This window comes from Lithobates pipiens, unplaced genomic scaffold (assembly GCF_037356315.1).
Source record: "Lithobates pipiens isolate NorthernLeopardFrog02 unplaced genomic scaffold, aLitPip1_a1.2 Scaffold_25, whole genome shotgun sequence".
NCBI classification, from domain to species: domain Eukaryota; kingdom Metazoa; phylum Chordata; class Amphibia; order Anura; family Ranidae; genus Lithobates; species Lithobates pipiens.
The window spans coordinates 81,741,416-81,762,046 of record NW_027507787.1 but is presented as its reverse complement, the minus strand read 5'-3'; the positions used below and the strand labels follow the sequence as shown (position 1 = coordinate 81,762,046).

The 20,631-nt window shown below is 45.8% G+C and overlaps 2 protein-coding genes across 3 annotated transcripts in view; one reads left to right on the top strand and one right to left on the bottom strand.

Annotated features, from left to right (window-relative positions):
* Positions 1 to 1,482: 1,482 nt before the first annotated feature.
* LOC143929763 (ras GTPase-activating-like protein IQGAP2) lies at positions 1,483 to 4,311 on the bottom strand. Its single transcript, XM_077453738.1, has one exon. It carries the CDS (start codon positions 4,309 to 4,311, stop codon positions 1,483 to 1,485), a length of 2,829 nt encoding a protein of 942 aa, XP_077309864.1.
* A 1,061-nt stretch (positions 4,312 to 5,372) lies between these two features.
* WAPL (WAPL cohesin release factor) overlaps positions 5,373 to 20,631 on the top strand; it is a 215,496-nt gene continuing 200,237 nt past the window's right edge. For both annotated transcript variants that reach the window (XM_077454603.1, XM_077454602.1), the window contains exon 1: positions 5,373 to 5,572. The gene's annotated coding sequence lies outside the window, so the exon portion shown is untranslated. The remainder of the gene's footprint in view (positions 5,573 to 20,631) is intronic.

Genomic DNA, 20,631 nt, shown 5'->3' with positions numbered 1-20,631 from the left:
GACTGGCCCCCCCACATCCACAGACTGGCCCCCCTGACATCCACAGACTGCCCCCCCAACATCTACAGACCGCCCCCCCCCCCCCCCCGACATCCACAGACCGCCCTCTATACTGTATAGAGGAATCCGGAGCTCCTTCCTTCTGCTGGTGATCCCTCTACTGATATAAAGATCTATATAGAGGAATCTGGACCTCTTTCCTTCTGCTGGTGATCCCTCCAGTTATATATAGAGGAATCCGGAGGGAGCTCCTTCCTTCTGCTGGTGACCCCTCTACTGATATAAAGATCTATATAGAGGAATCTGGACCTCTTTCCTTCTGCTGGTGATCCCTCTAGTTATATATAGAGGAATCCGGAGCTCCCCCACTTCCCCTCTTTCTCCCCTCCCCTTCCCTCTCTCCTCTCCCTTTCTTCTCCCTCCCCACCAACCTCTCCTCCTGTCAGTGATGCATCTAGTGATATAAAGATCTATATAGAGGGAACTTGTCCCCCTTCCTTCTGCTGGTGACCCCTCTAGTGATATAAAAGAAGATAAGAGACCCCCACTTCCCCTCTTTCTCCCCTCCCCTTCCCTCCCTCCTCTCCCTTTCTTCTCCCTCCCTACCAACCTCTCCTCCTGTCAGTGATGCATCTAGTGATATAAAGATCTATATAGAGGGAACTTGTCCCCCTTCCTTCTGCTGGTGACCCCTCTAGTGATATAAAAGGAGAGAAGAGACCCCTACTTCCCCCCTTTCTCCCCCCCCCCTTCCTTCCCCCCTCTCCTCCTGCCGGTGACCCCTCTACTGATATAAAGATCTATATAGGGGAATCTGGACCTCCTTCCTTCTGCTAGTGATCCCTCTAGTGAGTTAAAAGAAGATAAGAGACCCCCACTTCCCCTCTTTCTCCCCTCCCCTTCCCTCTCTCCTCTCCCTTTCTTCTCCCTCCCCACTCCCCTCTCCTCCTGTCAGTGATCCCTCTATAGTGATATAAAGATCTATATAGAGGGATCTTGTCCTCCTTCCTTCTGCTGGAGACCCCTCTAGTGATATAAAAGGAGAGAAGAGACCCCCACTTCCCCTCTTTGTCCCCTCCCCTTCCTTCTCTCCTTTCCCTTTCGTTTCCCTCCCCACCCCCCTCTCCTCCTGCCGGTGACCCCTCTAGTGACCTAAAGATCTATATAGAGAAATCAGGACCTCCTTCCTCCTGCTGGTGATCCCTTTAGTGAATAAAATGAGAGAAGAGACCCCCACTTCCCCTCTTTCTCCCCTTCCCTCTCTCCTCTCCCTTCCGTCTTCCTCTTCACCCCCCTCTCCTCTTGCCCCCCTCCCTTCCTCCTCCCTCCTTCTCTTTTCTTTTTCTCCCCTACTTAACTCCTCTCCTTTTCCCCTATTTCTCTCCTCACCCTCCTATTTTACACTCCCTCCCCTCCCCCTCTTTCTTCTCCCCCTCTTCTTCCTCCTACCTTTCTACTCTCCCTCATCCTTCTCTCTCTCAACTACTTCACCCTTCTCTCTCCCCTCCCCATTTTCCCTCTGCCTTCCCTCTTTTCCCCTCCCCCTACCTTTATACTCTCCCCTCCCACTGTCCTTTTCTCTGTCCCCAGAAGAGAGCCATTCAGAAAAGAATGTAGTGGATTGTGTTTTTGCTCAAAAAGCTTGGTCACCAGAAATAAAAACATGCCAACATCAACATCATAATGGAAAAGCTTCAACATTGGTTTGCTGCTATGATGAAGGCGCAGCACATCGACAACTGGAAGGAGGACATGTTTGATGCCTAAACTGATATTGAAGACATCACCCGCGAGTTTTATACAGATGACTTCGTCTTTCAGTTGCTTGAATTCCCCCCATGTGTCCATAATGACTCCTTTTCTCAATAGTTTTTTTGAAGTGTACGTAATCACCTCATCGTCTTCAAATGGGACCTTCCGGATTTCATCGCCAGGAAATGTCTTGCGGTAAAGAATGTTGTCGACACACTTTACCCAGTACCTCTTGTTTAGGTCTTTGAGCCTCTGCATATAGTCAGACATGTTGCAGAGTACAGCTAATGTCTCCTGGATGGTTCTTGTTTCGGATTCTCTTTCCAGACACAGTATGTGCTTCTCTTTGATCTCCCGGGCGATTAGGTTAAGAAAGTCTTGGTGGTTCCTCACCTCTGAGGATGCACAAACTTTTTGTAAAGTGTTCAGGTTGGCACTGACCTTGTAACATTTACTCTGCAGGGAGAGATCATGATCTTTCATTAAGCAGGACACTGTAATGTCCTGTGGATAATTATTCCTGGTGAAAGATGTCCCTTCTATTAGATTCCTATGCTGCTCTTCTTGTGCCAGTGAAATAGGTGCCATCAGAACGTCTTGGAGAGTTTCTCCAGGCACCAGACGAATCACATCCAAGGCCAGTTTTTTGGTAGCAATCATAAGGTTGTCCATTTCAGTATTAAAATCTTGCAGTTGAGGAAATTTGCTGCTTAAATAAAGACAGATTTTAAATCTTTTCTCTGTTTCGTCATATTCAGCTGCATCCGTGGCAAGAAGATCGTTCACATGGGGGACTGGTCCAATATCCTTGAACACTTGGCAGGCGATGTCCATGGGGTCGCAAAATACAAAATCCTCATATCTAGAAAGCAGAGAATGTGTATAGATGATATCCTCTGCAGGCATCTTCACCACAGGAATCTCAAAGAACTTGTTAAAGTTGAATTTTCCCTCTGGCTCTGGAACATTCAGAACATTTTGAAAGAAGCTCCTGAACCTTGGGAAGGGTCTGCAGATATTGATGTGAGATTCAGGATCATACATGATTTTGACAGCGAAGCATTGCATGGTTTCGTAGATGATCCTAGACACACCCATGAGGTTCTCTCTCTGGACTGAACCCGGGTATACCTCTGGTGCAATGAGACCAAAGAGATCTGGTCTCTCTATAGCTGGCTGGAGGTACTGAAATAGGAACTGGCTAACAGTCCTCAACAAAACATCTTCACTTTCCTTTGGAAACTTTGTTTGTAGAGATTTTTGAACAACCTTTGTTAGGTATCTTAGCCCATAAGGAATGCTGTTCACAGAGGAGACTATGGACTCTAAGAGTTTGTCTGCCATGTTGTATATAGAGAAACCATCAAATTTTGCAGGGGTCTCAGGAGTGGTTAATCCTAGTATTCTTTCCATTAGTATTATCTTTTTTTTGTTTCGATTGGAAGGCAAGTTTGGAGAGGTGGTAAGATCATATGTAATGCTGAGTATCTCCCTTATTGCTGGTGTCAGTGCCTTGACTAGGCCATTGTAGTTGGCTTGGTGTGTGTAAAATTTCACGATTAGCTCTAAGATCATTGATTTCCCATTCACTAGATCCTCAATGGCATCAAGTCTTCTATCCACTTCCTTACAAAGAGTGGCTTCCATCAACTTCACAAAAAAGTATTCTTTTTGTGGCGTGGAAGCGTAGTTATACAGACTGTGGAGCAATCTGTCTACAATCATCGTCATATCATGAGGGTCAGACATCTGGCCAATGAGCCTAGTTAAGTAAGTCGGGTTGGTCTGGAGATAATAGAAGAGATGTTTGTAGGAACTCACCCTCTCTCTGTTCTTTATAGTCTCACAAACCGCCTGCCTCTCCGCGGCGATTACCTCTTTGATTCGATTCTTGTTTTTGCTCGTCAGTTTTTTGTATTTGGACAAAAGATCCTGCTGAGCAATTTTGTGCTTTACTAACGAGGCAATGCCATTTTCGAGGGATTTTACCTCCTCCTCCTGTTCGTAGATGGTTTTCAGTTTAGAGGCAAATTCATCCCTTAATGCGTTCCGCTGAACCTGCTGAACAAAGCTCGGGTCAACAGGGTCCAGGAGCCAGGAAAAGTATCTAATAGCTCTTAGAGGAGGATTCTCATCTTTCATTAATGATTTATAGTGTTTCTTGGCCACGTAGCCTCTGATGAGCGACTGAAGTTTTACAATGGCCTGGCCACGGCGCTGCTCCTCTAATTCTACACTCTCAAATTTGTCATCCTTGTTCTCTGTTTTGTCGTCTCTTTGGAAAAATGAACTCAGCCAGCTCCCGAACCCTTTATTGGAGGAGATGTCTGAATTCTGGTAAGTTGGGGAAGGCAATTTGTCATCTTCCCTTTGGATAAATGAGCCCAGCCAGCTGCTGAACCCTTCATTGGAGGAGATGTTTGAATTCTGGTCAGTTGGGGATTGCACTTTGTCGTCTTCCCTTTGGAAAAATGAGGTCAGCCAACTGCTGATCCCTTCATTAGAGAAGATGTCCAATCTCCGGCATAAAGATGTCTGTCTCTTTTGCAGAGTAGTCATTTTTCACTTTCACAACTGTAGAAAAAAAAATAGAAGTGCCTACTCTTAGAAGATCCTTCTGGAAGATCTCGACTTATATCTAGGTTCTACCTAAATCGTATATTAGAATTTTACTAATATTTAGAAGTAAAGATGGCTGATAGTGCAGAGAGATATGTTCACTAATCACACTCAGAGAACACTAATGATCTCAGTCAGCTCTGCACTGCCTTATAACAACTGCCAGAACTATGACATCACAGTTCACAACACTCAACCAATAGGCATCAAGCTTGAAGCTGATTGGTTGCTATGCATACTGAATTTTTTTTTGTAATCACATCACATGTCTGAACATGTGACATCAGGTCATGTGACACCACTCAACCAATCAGCATCGAGCTTGAAGCTGATTGGCTGCTGTGCATGCTGAATGCTGTGTGTAGTAATAGTATATCATTATATAGATATTATAGTTTAATATTAGAAGCCAAATGACAGGAAACGCTCTGATTGGTGAGAGTTTATAAAAAAAATAAAAATAATCAGAGCAGATTACTGCCGGTAACTGAGCCGGTAACTGACTCCGCTCACTGTGACAGTGTCCTGGCAACAGATATAGTTGTCTCTCTCTCTCCTCATTGGCTGAGACAACAGAGTTGCTGGCTCCCGCTGCTGTCAATCAAAGTCAAATGAGTGGAGGTGGGGCCGAGCCGTTGCTCCGTGGATGAATGGGAGGAGCCTGCTTGGGTGAACTCGGCATGGGGGAGGGGACAACACAATATATGCTTTGAGCTAAACCATAACATGGTGATTTGTGGGATGTCACGTCACAGTGTTTTTTTTTTTTCTCTCTTCTCTGCTGCCTGTACAGGTGCACAAATGCCCCGCCCTCAGGAAGTCAGAGTTTAGAAGAGGCGGATGGCAGAAGACTACCACTCCCAGCATGCTCCACGTTTTCCGTGTGTGCGCTCTAGCCGTCCTGATCTCTTCGCGTACCGTAGTGCGTCATTGACGGCTCCCCGCCCTCTTCAGCGCCTGCGCAGTGCGGTCCGCTGCCTAATGGCTGAGTAAGCCGCCCGCTGATTGGCCAGTCGGGCGCTGTGTGAGCGTAGTGACGGAAGGGGGGCATATGGCGGAGGGATGTTCCCGGGCCCTGTTTAAATAAAAACAGCCGGACATTTCCTCTGCTGTCTCCCTCCTCCGGAATCTCCGGCCTGGGTTGCTGGTGAAGGCGGGCACCGGTGGAGCGGAGGAGCCCCGGGGGATTAGACCGTGTGAGGTATGGAGGGAAGGGTGGGGGAGATTTGTGGCCAGTCTGGTTAGGGGGAGTCCCGGCTGTGCGCCATGGCAGGCCGGACTTCTGGGAAGTTTGTCTCGGCTGAGTTGAGCCTGGAGGGGGGAAGCTGCAAACTTTCCGAAGGCCCAGCACAGTCCCCCCTCCTGTGTTAGAGTGTCATGTCAGCAGGCAGGCCTGAGCTCTGCCTTAAACTTCTCCTCCTTCTACAAGGCCTATGTCCGCACACATCCTGGACGTACACACCATCGTCTGATCACACACACCTCATACAGTGTGATCCACACACAAACACACCTCATACAGTGTGATCCACACACAAACACACCTCATACAGTGTGATCCACACACAAACACACCTCATACAGTGTGATCCACACACAAACACACCTCATACAGTGTGATCCACACACAAACACACCTCATACAGTGTGATCCACACACAAACACACCTCATACAGTGTGATCCACACACAAACACACCTCATACAGTGTGATCCACACTCAAACACACCTCATACAGTGTGATCCACACTCAAACACACCTCATACAGTGTGATCCACACTCAAACACACCTCATACAGTGTGATCCACACACACACACACCTCATACAGTGTGATACACACACACACACACACACCTCATACAGTGTGATACACACACACACACACACACCTCATACAGTGTGATACACACACACACACACCTCATACAGTGTGATCCACACACACACACACACCTCATACAGTGTGATCCACACACACACACACACACCTCATACAGTGTGATCCACACACACACACACACACACACACCTCATACAGTGTGATCCACACACACACACACACACACACACACCTCATACAGTGTGATCCACACACACACACACACCTCATACAGTGTGATCCACACACACACACCTCATACAGTGTGATCCACACACACACACCTCATACAGTGTGATCCACACACACACACCCACACACACACCTCATACAGTGTGATCCACACACAAACACATCTCATACAGTGTGATCCACACACAAACACACCTCATACAGTGTGATCTGCACTCAAACACACCTCATACAGTGTGATCCGCACTCAAACACACCTCATACAGTGTGATCCGCACTCAAACACACCTCATACAGTGTGATCCGCACTCAAACACACCTCATACAGTGTGATCCGCACTCAAACACACCTCATACAGTGTGATCCGCACTCAAACACACCTCATACAGTGTGATCCACACACACACACACCTCATACAGTGTGATCCACACACACACACCTCATACAGTGTGATCCACACACACCTCATACAGTGTGATCCACACACACACACACACCTCATACAGTGTGATCCACACACACACACACCTCATACAGTGTGATCCACACACACACACCTCATACAGTGTGATCCACACACACCTCATACAGTGTGATCCACACACACACACACACCTCATACAGTGTGATCCACACACACACACACCTCATACAGTGTGATCCACACACACACACACCTCATACAGTGTGATCCGCACTCAAACACACCTCATACAGTGTGATCCGCACTCAAACACACCTCATACAGTGTGATCCGCACTCAAACACACCTCATACAGTGTGATCCGCACTCAAACACACCTCATACAGTGTGATCCGCACTCAAACACACCTCATACAGTGTGATCCACACACACACACACCTCATACAGTGTGATCCACACACACACACACCTCATACAGTGTGATCCACACACACACACACCTCATACAGTGTGATCCACACACACACACCTCATACAGTGTGATCCACACACACCTCATACAGTGTGATCCACACACACCTCATACAGTGTGATCCACACACACCTCATACAGTGTGATCCACACACACCTCATACAGTGTGATCCACACACACACACACACCTCATACAGTGTGATCCACACACACACACACACCTCATACAGTGTGATCCACACACACACACACCTCATACAGTGTGATCCACACACACACACACACACACACCGTACAGTGTGATCCACACACACACACCTCATACAGTGTGATCCACACACACACACACCTCATACAGTGTGTTCCCCACACACACACACCTCATACAGTGTGTTCCCCACACACACACACCTCATACAGTGTGATCCACACACACACACCCACCTCATACAGTGTGATCCACACACACATACACCATACAGTGTGATCCACACACACACACACACCGTACAGTGTGATCCACACACACACCGTACAGTGTGATCCACACACACACTGTACAGTGTGATTCCTGCCCCACACACTATGGCAGTAGTATCATAGAGCTCATTTTACAGTGAGATTATGGAGCCAATGATCATCTGTACATTCTGATTGTACAATCCTCCACATCTGCTGCCAGCTCTGTAATGAGAAGGCTTGCTATTTGTACACAAGCTGGATTGTTTACATCAGTCCTCACATTTCATCGCTCATGTGAATGGCGATTGTATGGTATAGTCATTCCACACTGATCACATTATATGATTGTCTCAGCCTGAAAAGGAAAGCGATGGCTCACTGTATACAGATTATACCAGTAAACCTATAATTGTTTTTTTAAATGGAGTATGGAAGTGTTAAAGGAGATGTATTAAAAATAAAATCTATACTTGGCCACCTATGCTGCAGGTGTTGCCTGCTGGCTCTAAGACTGGGATCTTATGACTGCTCCAGTTCTCAGTCTTCCCAGAGCAGAGAGTGGTGATTTGTCAGTCATCTCTCTCCTTACTGCCCTTCCAGAGGAGAGGGTAGGACTTCAACCATGAGTTGAGAGGCGGAGCTAGCTGTCAGTTGGGCAGCTGGGTGGATTTATTACATTTCTTTTATATAGGTGTCAATTTACATTCATATCAGTTCCTGCCTCAAGGACCTTACAAACTAAGGTTCCTAACATACATTTATACATACTAGGGAATATTTAAACAGGATCCAATTAACCTATCAGCATGTATTTTTGGAGTATGGTAGGAAACGCACGCACACCCAGGGGACAACAACATGCAAACTCCATGCAGCTAGTGCCATAGTTGAGATTCAAACCAAGGACCCTCCTAGTGCTGCTATGCAGAACTACTAACCACTCAGCCACTGTGCTGCCTATTATGATCAGGATTCTTCCAGAGCCTGGATTGGGTGGCTCTGAGCTAACAGCTGTCAGCTATTTCTGGGTCACAGGGGTGTAAAAGTAAATACACTCCTGTGACCCAGAAAATTCCCCTCATCAAGACTTATTATTAGTCAGTTTTTTTAGTTTGAGACACTGTCCTTTTACTTCCTGTTTTAAGGCACACAACTGGAGGTGAGAAAACATTTCTCACAAGTGTAAATACTATTTTAGGGCTTGTTTACACTTGTGTCACCCTCTGAAGACCACAAATCACTTTCCAGAGCGTGGTTGATAAAGGGCAGTTTTGTTGCCTTCTCATTGGCTGAGGTTGCAGGGCATTTGCAGAGTGGCTACATTCACTTAAATTGGTCATGTTTGGCAGTGGTCCTATAGTTTTCCCACAGTATCTGTACAACTATGTCAGGCTGACTTTGGAGCTTAACGGGGGTGGTAAAGCTGCAGCTCCACCAGAGATTTTAATCCCTCGCAAGGGTAAACAAGGTCTTAGGGCTCATGCACATCGTAGATGAGGGCTGTACACCACCCAGATCGGTGTATTTACTGTCAGGATGGGTATCCCCTGTGGGTTTGATCATCCACGGACAGGATGTCTGTACAAATAATGCCAGGTTGATACTTTCCATGTGTAATCCTACACGGAGCATTACCTACAGTTGGGCATGCACCCCTGTACATAAATTGTCTTCTTCCAGGGGTGGAATCTATCTCTAACCACGGGAAGTTACTCCACACGGGATTACACACAGATGGTGGCAGCTTGGCGTTTATTTCTAGAGGCTTCCTGTCTTCCACAGATCACAAACCATGCCCACTGCAGAAATACTGTTTCAAGTTGAGCCATGTGCATGAGCCCTGAGACGTTTGTCCCTGCTGGTGTCCCTATTGGATGTGATTTCTCTGCACCTAAAGTTTGGTGACAAATAAGGAGGATGTGCTTCCTCAGTGCAGACACAAACAGCAATAAATATCTGAGAGAGGTTCTAATTATTATCTAGAATATCCTAAACTGCAGAGAAAAGTCTTTACTTAGACATACACCAGGTCTAAACCCAACCCCTACAATCTTAAATAACCATTACTTCTAGACCTTCAAAGGATGTTTTCAATATTTTTGTAGATCTGCCACTTTTATTACAATACCTTGCGATGATCCCGCAGTTATGGTGCTTGCTCAGGAACTTCTCCTTATTTGATGACAACTGTCTCCCATTTGTGTTTGTCATCTGGTCACCTACACTTTTTGTTGGAGACTTTAGTTGGCTGTGCTGACACACTGAGCAGGCCTGGTCCACTGGCCACTATCAGGAAGCTGGACCAGAGCAATTGATGTGCATGTAGACAAGGAGTACCTGGAAGTGCCCAGCAGTATTGAGATGATGGAAAAAATAAAAAAATGCTGCAATTAGTATTTTATGGGGAAAAATGTCAGATTAATAGAGGGCTTTAGTGAACTTGGTGCCTTCCAGCTAGGTTTAAAAAATTTAAATCTATACTTTTTTAGGTGAGTCTGCGTGTTATATTGTTGGTAAATATTTTTGTGTTGACCAGACAGAATCCTGGTGTACTGGGCAAGCTTATTATTAAGTAGAGACCAATGTTTTAGGTCCTGCTTTTGTTAGCTGTTTCATCTTTAGTTTATTTTATGTTTGCATTTGGTGTGGGGAAAATGTGTTGTCAGTTTGTTTTGATTTTAATCTTTTAGACCCCTTTCACTAGGGTGGACAGATCAGGTCTACCTGTCCATTCTTTAAGTGACCCGATAGGACGTTCATTGCCCTTTTATGGAGCTGCAGATGTAAATGGACTTGAGTCTGTTTACACCCGTCAACATCTGATCCTATCCGCTAAAAGCAGACAGATGGGCAATCCGCTCCCCATCTGTCTGGCGGATCTGATGACAGTTGAATGTAAACGGACAGCCAGTCTGTTTACATCCAATCTGCCATAGAGGAAAGCAGGCTATATCTGTGCCCAATCTGCATAAGCAAGGACCTATTATCCGTCTCATCAGCGGGTATCAGTGGAGAGATCAATCCAAAAGATAGTTGGCGCACAAATGAATGGTCCCTTTAAAAAACGCTTATCTATCTCGTGGGATATTCGTTATTTAAGTGAATGTCCTGTAGTTGGTCTCCATGTGCAGCTGTTAACCCATTATGGACTTGGCAAAAAATGGATGCAGCAAATAAACGATCAAAAACAGCGCATCAAAGAAACTCGTAGTATAATATGAAAAAAACATTAAAACGTCATTTATTAAATATGAGAAGTAAACAAAGACATCATCTGATCCCCTCAGGATCTAAAAAATATATAAAATACACCAATCATAAAAAAGACAGATCTGTCTTTTTTATGATTGGTGTATTTTATATATTTTTTAGATCCTGAGGGGATCAGATGTCTTTTTTTACTTCTCATATTTAATAAATTACGTTTTAATGTTTTTTTCATATTATACTACGAGTTTCTTTGATGCGCTGTTTTTGATCGTTTAATCAGTGGAGAGATCCCCCGTTGAGCAGGTGGCTCTGCTGGGGGACTCTGCAAGTGTGAAAGAGCCCTAAGTGTCAAATTAAAAGATTTTGTTTTCTGAAACAATACATGTGCGTACACACATGAGAAACTTCCATACAAGAAATCATGTTGCCAAATAGGTTACACAGTTGGTGTCTTTGTGTATGTCTTGTGTTTTTTTATTTTTTTGTTTTTTTTATTATATGTAATATCAAATGCTGGAGTTTTTCATTAATTTTTTTCCCTTTGTTATGTATTTGACTAGCTGTCAGTGATCCTTCAGGTTTTATTGCAATAGTAGTGCACTTTCTATTTGGGCAACATTTTTTCACTTCATGTGCACACCATATGGATATATTTTGGATCGCTGTTCTAAGAAGAATCTTTTGAGTGTTTTGATAAACTTTTATTTCTTATTGATACGTTTATTGTTTTATCCGACGGAATCGCAGGACATGCAACACGTTTTTATATTGCCCAGGACTGGATATATATTGACCTTTGAACATTGTCTGTCTCAGCCATATCTTTCATTGAGCTTCTTTGCACTTTATTACGCACAGTCTTTAGGTTCATAGCGCAGCACTACCTTCACTTTATATGGTGAGTAAATGGATACCAAACCTGTCACGCTTTAAAATTGCGCATACACGTGGAATGGCGACAAACAGTACCAAAAAAAAAAAAAATCTCCATAGGCGATGTTTAAAAAAAAAAAAAAAACTGTTACCAGGTTAGTTACAGAGGAGGTCTAGTGCTAGAATTATTGGTCTCGCTCTGATGATCGCCGCGATTCCTCACATGTGTGATTTGAACACTGTTTTTTTTTTTTTTTTTTTAAACAAAACGAGTTTATTGGTAAACGGCACAGTATACAAAAAAAAAAGGAGTTACAGGTGTTGGTACATTCTACAGCCAAGGGTAATAACAATTAGAAGTAGCTCCATCACATCGAGAAACCCAGAGCAGATCTATAAAAACATCGTCAAATATACATGTGTAAGCACCGTAGCAGTGTTGCAAAGTAAATAGAGTAACAGGACGGGGAACCCAGTAGCACCTGGGAACATATCCCTCGCAAGGCACACCCATGGAGGTCTCGACTCACCAGTTAGTTCCCACAAGTATCCGGGTCATTAAGCCAAGGATCCCAAATCTTATTAAACTTGCCAGGGCACCCCCTGTGTGCATATATGACTTTCTTTATTGGCAAGGTAGAATTGACCTCAGTCATCCAAGCCCTGAGTGTCGGGGTTTCGGGCCGCATCCACAACCGGGCAATTAATTTCCTAGCACTGAACAATGTTTCCTGGATGAAAATAGCATTCGAGGGTTCCATCGGGGCTCCCAGCTCGAGGCCCAATAAACAAGTTTTAGGGTCCACCTGGAGGGGGGAGCCCATGTGGTCATGTAGGAAATGAACTACCTGCAACTAGAAGGCCTGAATGTCTGGACAAGACCACATTAAATGGTAAAAGGAGCATGGGAGACTCCCACAGCGCGGACACCCCGGCTCCAGGGAGGGTTTATATCTACGAATCCTGGCAGGTGTAAGATAAGACTTATGCAGGATGTACAATTGAGTCAGCCTGTCAGTCACCCTAGGGGAGACTTGTTTAACCACATCTAAGATCTCCTCCCACTCCTCCCCCGCAATCGGGCCTACATCCTCCTCCCACCTGTACCTTGCTACCTCTGTGAGACCGGCCAAGGCACGTCTTCTAAGGTAGTCATAAAGTGTCGATATTAGTTTCTCCAACTATAGTACCTACGACTGACAGTTCCTGTGGATTAGGGAATCCCACCCCAAATTGAGCCCGAAGGGCGTGGGACAACTGTGCAAAGCGAAATATCATATATGGGGGGAGCTCGAACTCCCTCTGCAGCGCCCGGAAACTGCGTACTCCCAGCGGGGTGATGACCTGATACAAGTACACCACCCCTCTGGAGGCCCAGAGACCCGCACCCGGCAGCCCCCGAAGCTCCCTTAACTGGGAGTTGTACCACAGGGGTGTATGGGAGTGTACCCAGTCTGCGCCCAACATCCTCTGTGCAATGCCCCATATCCGCCTGTGCTGGGTCAGTAAAGGGGCACATCCCCTCACTCTCCTGCTGGACTCCCTCCCCCTAAATAAAACCTGGAGGGGGGAATGGGCACAGCTATGAGACCTCCCACATAGCAATGTCTGGTACCTGGAAGCATCCATCTTGTGTAGGTGAAAGAAGTGGGAGAGCTGGGCGGCTACGTAATAGGCGTGAAAGTCGGGGAGTGCAGCACCCCCTATATTGGTAGGATTCTTGAGTATATTCCAGGCCAACTTGTGCCTACCGGAGCCCCAGACAAACGAGTTAAGAATAGTATCTATAGTTTTAAAATATTTGAGGGGGATAAAAGTAGAAGCCTGCCAGAATTTATAGAGGAACTTGGGGAGAAGAATCATTTTGATTAAGTTTATCCTTCCCATGACACCGAGGGGGAGCCTGGCCCATGATTGAGTTTTAGATTTCAAGTAAGAGATCAGGGGTTCGATGTTAAGGGCTATATAATCGGAGGGGTCCCTGGTTATCTGGATCCCCAGATACTGAATGAAGGCCACCCTGCACAACGGAAGGGACGCCGCATCCCGCTCCGGCGGAGAGAGGTCAATGGGGAGAATAAGTGATTTTGCCCAGTTAATGGTAAGGCCCGAGTGTTTACCAAAATCCTCGATAATACTAAGAGCCGCTCTCAGGGAGGGTCCCTCATCCCCAAGATACAGGAGCATATCATCTGCGTACATGCTGACCGTTTCCGTGATGGACCCCGCTCTAAGGCCCTCAATATGCGCGCTGGACCTGAGGGAAATAGCTAGCGGTTCCACCGCCAGGGCGTATAGGATAGGGGGCACCCCTGCCTGGTCCCCCGCCCCAGGGGAAAGGGCCCCGACAGGCAACCGTTGACCGCCACACACACCTCCGGAAAGAAATATAATAACTGGACCCACTTCAAAAACTTGGGCCCGAACGCGAACCGTCGAAGGCACTCCCATAAATATCCCCACTCCACCGAATCAAATGCCTTGGCCGCGTCTAACGCCACCACGGCCCTAGCACCGCCATTGTCATGAGAGGCTTGCAAGTTCATGTGGAGTCTACGGATGTTCATCGCCGTGTTTTTACCGGGCATGAAGCCTGTTTGGTCTGGGTGGATAAGGGACAAAATATGGGGGCATAACCGGGACGCCAGGATCTTGGCCAAAATTTTCATGTCTACCTGCAGCAGTGATATCGGGCGATATGAGTCAGGGCGGTGCGGATCTTTACCCGGATTTGGGATGACTATAATCGTCGCTTGACGTAGAGTATCAGGGAGGGAATTGGACTCCAAAAGTTAAGTATATAAATTTAGTAACTCAGGGGCCAAAACTTCAGAGTATGTTGCGTAGAAATCTAACGGTAGACCGTCACGTCCCGGGGCCTTGGCCGTCGCCAGGGACGACAGCGCCAATGTTACCTCCTCCAGCGAGATCGGAGCTTCCAGATCAGCGATCTGGGCCACCGACAGCTGAGGGAAGAGAACATCCCGAAGAAAAGTCCGGGTCTCCTGAGGCGTGACCTCCACACGAGAGGCGTAAAGGTCAGCATAATAAGACCGGAACATCTCGGCGACATCCCCCGGTTCAGAGACAAGAGCTCTGCTCTCATCCACCAGAGATACCACTACCGGCGGCCTCGTATCCTGATGGGCGAGGTACGCCAAAAGCTTACCCGCTCGCTCACCCTGCTCAAAAATCCGCTGTCGCGTAAAAAAATGTTTGCGCTTGGCCTGTTCAAAGTGTAGCTGATCTAAAACACGAGTTTGGAGCTTAAGGGCCGAGGCACTCGCCTCGCTGGGGTGCAACGTAAACTCCCGGGTGACAACCTCCAGCTGCTCCTCCGCCTGACTGATTATCATTTTAGAGGAACTTTTCAATCTATTGATCCGCCTTATCAGAAAGGACCGTGCATGAAGTTTGAATGCCTCCCAGACATCTCCCCCCGCTGCCGTCCCCCGGTTAATAGCAAAAAAGTGAGATTTGAACACTGTTTACATATGCGGGCAGTAGCAAGTACTGCTGAGTTCAGAGGTCAGTTGTATGTAACATGGAGTGCAGTTTGGAGGTCAGTGGTAACGCAGAGCACAGGCATGAGTAGTGCTGCGTTCACGTGTCAGTAGTATGTGAACCAGAATTCAGAGGTAAGTAACACAGGTCAGTGGAATGTAACAAACAGCACAGAGGTCAGTGGTGCATTAGGGTCTTTTCACACTGGAGCAGTGAACAGCATTTGTTTTGCACTGAGAACGCCAGTTGGTGCCAGGGCACATAGAAAAAGGTGTTTTCTATGTGTCCCCTTCTTGCTGCAACAGAGCCCGGAGGTGTAGTGAGGAGTTATAAAATGCAGACCTGCTGCATGATATCGCACCACATTGCAGGTGAAATGCACTGCTCTGCTGACTGGTGAAATTAATGAAGTGAAGAGAAAAAAAAAAAAAAAGGGAGCTGTGATGCCATAAAACAAGCATGACGCTGCTCCCTGGCGCATGTCATTGATGCCAAAAATGGACTCCGATTTAGTTTGTGGTTGGGCCCTAAGCCTTGGTTCACACTGTGTGTAGGGCAGCCCTCTCATTTAAATGGGCTGCCTTACCTCTGGGAAACATGGAGGAAAACATTTTCTGACCCTTCTTGAAAATAGCCTTGAACCACAGGGAGTTGGGCACCATGCGTTTTGATGTGTGTACCCGAAAAAACAGTTTACAATGTGTGGGGGTGCCATTAAGAATTATTGGCCCTCTTGTGAGTCTACTAAGGAGCAGCGCATTTCCCTGAGTGTCAGGAATGCACACAACTTTGTGTGCATTCCCAACATGCAGAATTGTGAGCCAAGAAAAACACAAGGCAGCTTTTGTGCAGGCCTAGCCATTTATCATAAATCCCATTCACCCCCCCCCCCCTGCACAGCTGCCACAATAATACAAAATAAATGTTGTCTCTAGCATTGTAAGCAGCATCCTTTTATAACATTGATAGCCCTGCACTAAGGACCTGTAATTAGCCTGCTGCCTGTGGCACTAACCCCCTGAAGTTGACCTATTTTCCAGCACCTTTTTCTTTGGTCTCTGCTGTGGCTGCTTTAACACAGACTCCGCGATCTGCTGGGCGTGGACTTCGCTCACTGGTGCTATCTCTCCTGTTCCTGGCTGGCCCGACTCTTACCTAGTACTTGGCCGTAATGTAGAATGCCACTATGATCTGAGAGCGGGCAGCAGTAGCGGCGTGGTTGCGGCCCACCTGTCAGACAGTCGTGATCAGTGGTTGCAGACCCAGGCTATAGAGGGACATGGCTTGACAAATCCCAGGCTCCATGCCGACTAGAAAGTTGCCGCCAGCCCACCCCCTGCAACTCCCATTGCCCGACACTCCAGACATGCAGCGTTGGGCAACCGATCCTTCTCCCTCTCCCTGGAAGCAGGCTGAAGTCTGTTTTCTGGCTGTGAGTGACAGTCGGGGGGAGGATAAATGGCTTCTTTCTGGGGGAGCGGTGTTGGCTCTTCTGCTGCATCGCCGCCAAGCTAGCCTTCCTTTCCTCGGAGCCCACCTACATGGGGTCAGCGAGGGGAGGTCAGGCCTCAGCTGAGGGTGACCCTGCAGCCTGTGTGCCTCCACCTGAGGGAGTAGGCATACTGGATAGAAGGAATGGCAGCACACAGACGTAACAAAAGTCCTTTTATTGGAAAAAATTGTAGCAGTACATAGTAGATGAGTTTGAAAAAAGACACAAGTCCAGGGTGGCACAGTGGTGTAGTGGTTTGCCCTCTCACCTAGCAGTAAGAAGGGTCGCTGGTTCGAATCCCAACCACAACACTACCTGCCTGGAGTTTGCATGTTCTCCCTGTGCCTGCGTGGGTTTCCTCCAGGTACTCTGGTTTCCTCCCACAATCCAAAGACATGCAGGTAGGTTAATTGGCTTCTGTCCAAAATTGGCCCTAGTATATGAATGGGGACCTTGGATTGTGGGCTCCTTGAGGGTAGGGACCAATGTGAGTATACAATGTACAGGGATAGGGACAATTGTAGACGCTCACTCAGGTTGAACTGGATGGACTGGTGTCTTTATTCAACCTTACTAACTATGAAACTAAAGTCCAACCTACGTGTGTGATTATGTCAGTATTACATTGTGTATCTCTGTATGTTGTGGTCGTTCAGGTGCTTATTTAATATAAATATATATATATATATATATATATATATATATATATATATATATATTTTTTTTATTTATGCTATCGATGCTCCCTGCTGAGGCCACCACCTGTGGAAGGCTAATCCACATCCTGACTCCTCTTACAGTAAAGAACCCTCTATGTTTATAGTTAAACCTCTTTTCTTATTTTAAGGAGTGGCCTCGAGTCTTGTTAAACTCCCTTCCGAAAAAAGTTTTATCCCTATTGTGGGGTCACCAGTACAATATTTGTAAGTTGAAATCCTATTCCCCCTCTTAAACGTCTCTTATACAGAGAGAATAAGTTCAGTGCTTGTAACCTTTCCTCATAACTAATATCCTCCAGACCCTTTTATTAGCTTTGTGGCTCTCTCCATTTCCATTACATCCTTCTTGAGGATTGTTGCCCAGCCAGAACTGGGCAGCATACTCTAGGTGCGGCTGGACCAAAGTCCTTTATCTAGATCATGGACATGCATTTAGCGGACCTACCAGCTGTTGCAGAGCTACAAGTCCCATCATGCCTCTGCCTCAGGGTGTCATGCTTGTGGTTGTCAGTCTTGCTATGCCTCATGGGAGTTGTAGTTCTGCAACAGCTGGAGGTCCGCTAATTGCATATCGGTGATCTAGATGGTAACTCGCTTCCTCATAGAAGGTTAATAGATTGGTTTGGCAAGAACGATTCTTCATGAATCCATGCTGATTACTGCTCATGATACAGTTTACCTTACTAAAATCTTGTATATTGTCCCTTATCATCCCCTCCAAGAGCTTGCTATAATATTGATGTTAGGCTAACTGGTCTGTAATTCCCAGGAATGCATTTTGGGCCCTTTTTAAATATTGTTGCTACATTGGCTCTTTTCCAATCCGCTGTTAACATCACAGTCAGTAAAAATTAAAAACGCGCCCGTGGAATGGCACCAAATGTTGGTATCTAAAAATCCCCATAGGCGATATTTTTATTTTTTTACTGGTTACATGTTTTGGGTTACAGAGGAGGTCTAGGGCTAGAATTATTGCTCTAGCTCTAACATTCGGGGCGATACCTCACATGTGGTTTGTACACCGGTTTCATATGTGGGCGGGACTTGCGTATGCGGTCGCTTCTGCGTACGAGCTCACGGGGACCGGGGCTCTTGAAATTTTTTATTTTTTTTGTTACGTTTATTTTTTTTCGTTTGACACTTAAAAAAAAATAATTTGATTACTTTTATTCCTATTACAAGGAATGTAAACATCCCTTGTAATAGGAATATGGCATGATCGGACCTATTTACAGTGAGATATGGGGTCAATAAGACCCCATATCTCACTTATAGGCTGGGAAGCCTAAAAAAAAAAAAAAAAAAAAAAAAAATCCTGGCTTCCCAGCCAAAGCGGCGCTGTTAATTTGAATGCAGAGGCCGGGCGTGATGTCATAACATCGCGCCCGGCCTCTGAACAATCATAGAGACTCTAGGGACCATCTGGTCTGCCGGAAATCTCTATGGTATAATCCAGGGGCCGGCGGATCCTGTGACCGACTCACCAATGGAAGTGGTGAGTCGGTACAAGCACCGGAGGGCGGCGGCAGTAAGAACGATCAAGCGGCGGAATAGCTGCTATGATCATTCTTATGGTGCAGGGAATCGCCGTCTGAAAATGCCGATATCTGAATGATGTCTGTAACCTCAGGCATCATTCGGATATTACACCACAAAGCCCACGACATCATATGATGTAGCTTGGGTGCCAAGCGGTTAAGTACCCTCAGGTGCAAGCCATCTGGTCCCGGTGACTTGTTAAGTTTCCAAGTCTAATTCTAATTCTGTCCTCTGTTAGCCATGAGGGTGCTTCATGTGACATGTCATGAGGATAAACGCTGCAGTTTTGGTTACTAAAGCCCGCTGATTCCTTCGACTGAGAAGAACAAATTCAATACTTCTGCCATCTCCCCATCATTTGTAACCAGATGTCCTTCCTCATTCTTTATGGGGCCAATATGGTCTGTCCTCCCTTTTCTTTTACTGTTTACTAGAGCTGCACAATTAACCACTTCAGCCTCGGACCAATAAATACCTTAAGGACCAGAGGTCTTTTTGCAATTTCGCACTGCGCTGCTTTAACTGGTAATTGCGCGGTCATGCAATATTGCACCCAAACGAAATTTGCGTCCTTTTCTTCCCACAAATAGAGCTTTCTTTTGATGGTATTTGATTGCCTCTGCGATTTTTTTTTTTGCGATATAAATGGAAAAAGAGCGAAAATTTTGAAAAAAAAAGATATTTTCTTCTTTTTGTTATAAGAAAAATCGAATAAACTAAATTTTAGTCATACATTGAGGGCAAAATTTATTCAGCCACATGTCTTTAGTAAAAAAAAATGTCAATAAGCGAATATTTTTTGGTTTGCGCAAAAGTTATAGCGTCTACAAACTAGAGTACATTTTCTGGAATTTACACAGCTTTTAATTTATGACTGCCGATCTCATTTCTTGAGGTGCTAAAATGGCAGGGCAGTACAAATCCCCCCCAAATGACCCCATTTTGGAAAGTAGACACCCCAAGGAAATTGCTGATGGGTATGTTGAGCCCATTGAATATTTATTTTTTTTGTCCTAAGGGATTGAATAATGACAAAAAAAAAAAAAAAATCCTTCCGGATTTGAATATAAAATGCTATAAAAAACAAACTAACCAGAGTCACCCGTAACACTTATACGGTGATCAGTGGTGAAAGGGTTAACTAGGGGCAATCAGGTGGTTCAAATTTTTATTAGGTAGTATATGGGGGTCCCTGGCGCTATATAAAAACCTGACGGGGAACCTAAATAACTAACTGGCTAACCAGCGTCACCAGTGACACTTATACTGTGATCGCTGGTGAAAGGGGGTGAAAGGGTTAACTAGCAGCAATCAGGGGGTTAAAACCATTATTGGGTAGTATATCGGGGTACCTAGCGCTATAAAAACCTGGCGGTGAACCTAAAAAAATAACTAGCTACCTAGCGACACTAGCGACACTGATGCAGCGTTCAGAAAAATGATCGCTTAGTGACACTGGCAAAAGGGGGTGAAAGGGTTAACTAG